The 332-nt window shown below is 72.3% G+C and overlaps 1 protein-coding gene across 1 annotated transcript in view; it reads right to left on the reverse strand.

Moving 5' to 3' along the window:
* The window catches only part of TH (tyrosine hydroxylase), a 7,808-nt gene that overhangs the window by 4,806 nt on the left and 2,670 nt on the right, over positions 1-332 (reverse strand). Inside the window, exon 2 of the mRNA XM_015565470.1 lies at positions 138-330. Within this exon, the coding sequence (XP_015420956.1) occupies positions 138-330 (193 nt within the window). The remainder of the gene's footprint in view (positions 1-137; positions 331-332) is intronic.

Below are 332 nucleotides of genomic sequence, written 5' to 3' on the forward strand. Positions count from 1 at the left end.
GGGGCGGCAGGGCTTGGCGGCCTCATGGGGAGCCCAAGAACCTGAGGTGTGATGGGGGCTGCGGGGTCCCCCAACGCTCCCCGCACCCTCTCCCCTTGTGCCCTTCGTGGCCTGGGCAGCACCTGAATCCCACTCACACTGGCCCCAGGTGCCCTCGTGGGCCCCCTCCGCCCTCACCTCAAAGGCCTTCAGGGCACGGGAGAGCGGGGCGGTCTTGGCCCCCCGCAGGGTGAAGAGCAGGTTGAGCAGTGCCTTCCCGTCTCTCTCCACACAGGCGCCGGCCCCCAGCGGCTCCCCGGGCTCCGCCGCGGCTGCCGCAGCCTCCGCCTTCT

This window comes from Myotis davidii, unplaced genomic scaffold, assembly GCF_000327345.1.
Source record: "Myotis davidii unplaced genomic scaffold, ASM32734v1 scaffold880, whole genome shotgun sequence".
Classification (NCBI taxonomy): Eukaryota; Metazoa; Chordata; class Mammalia; order Chiroptera; family Vespertilionidae; genus Myotis; species Myotis davidii.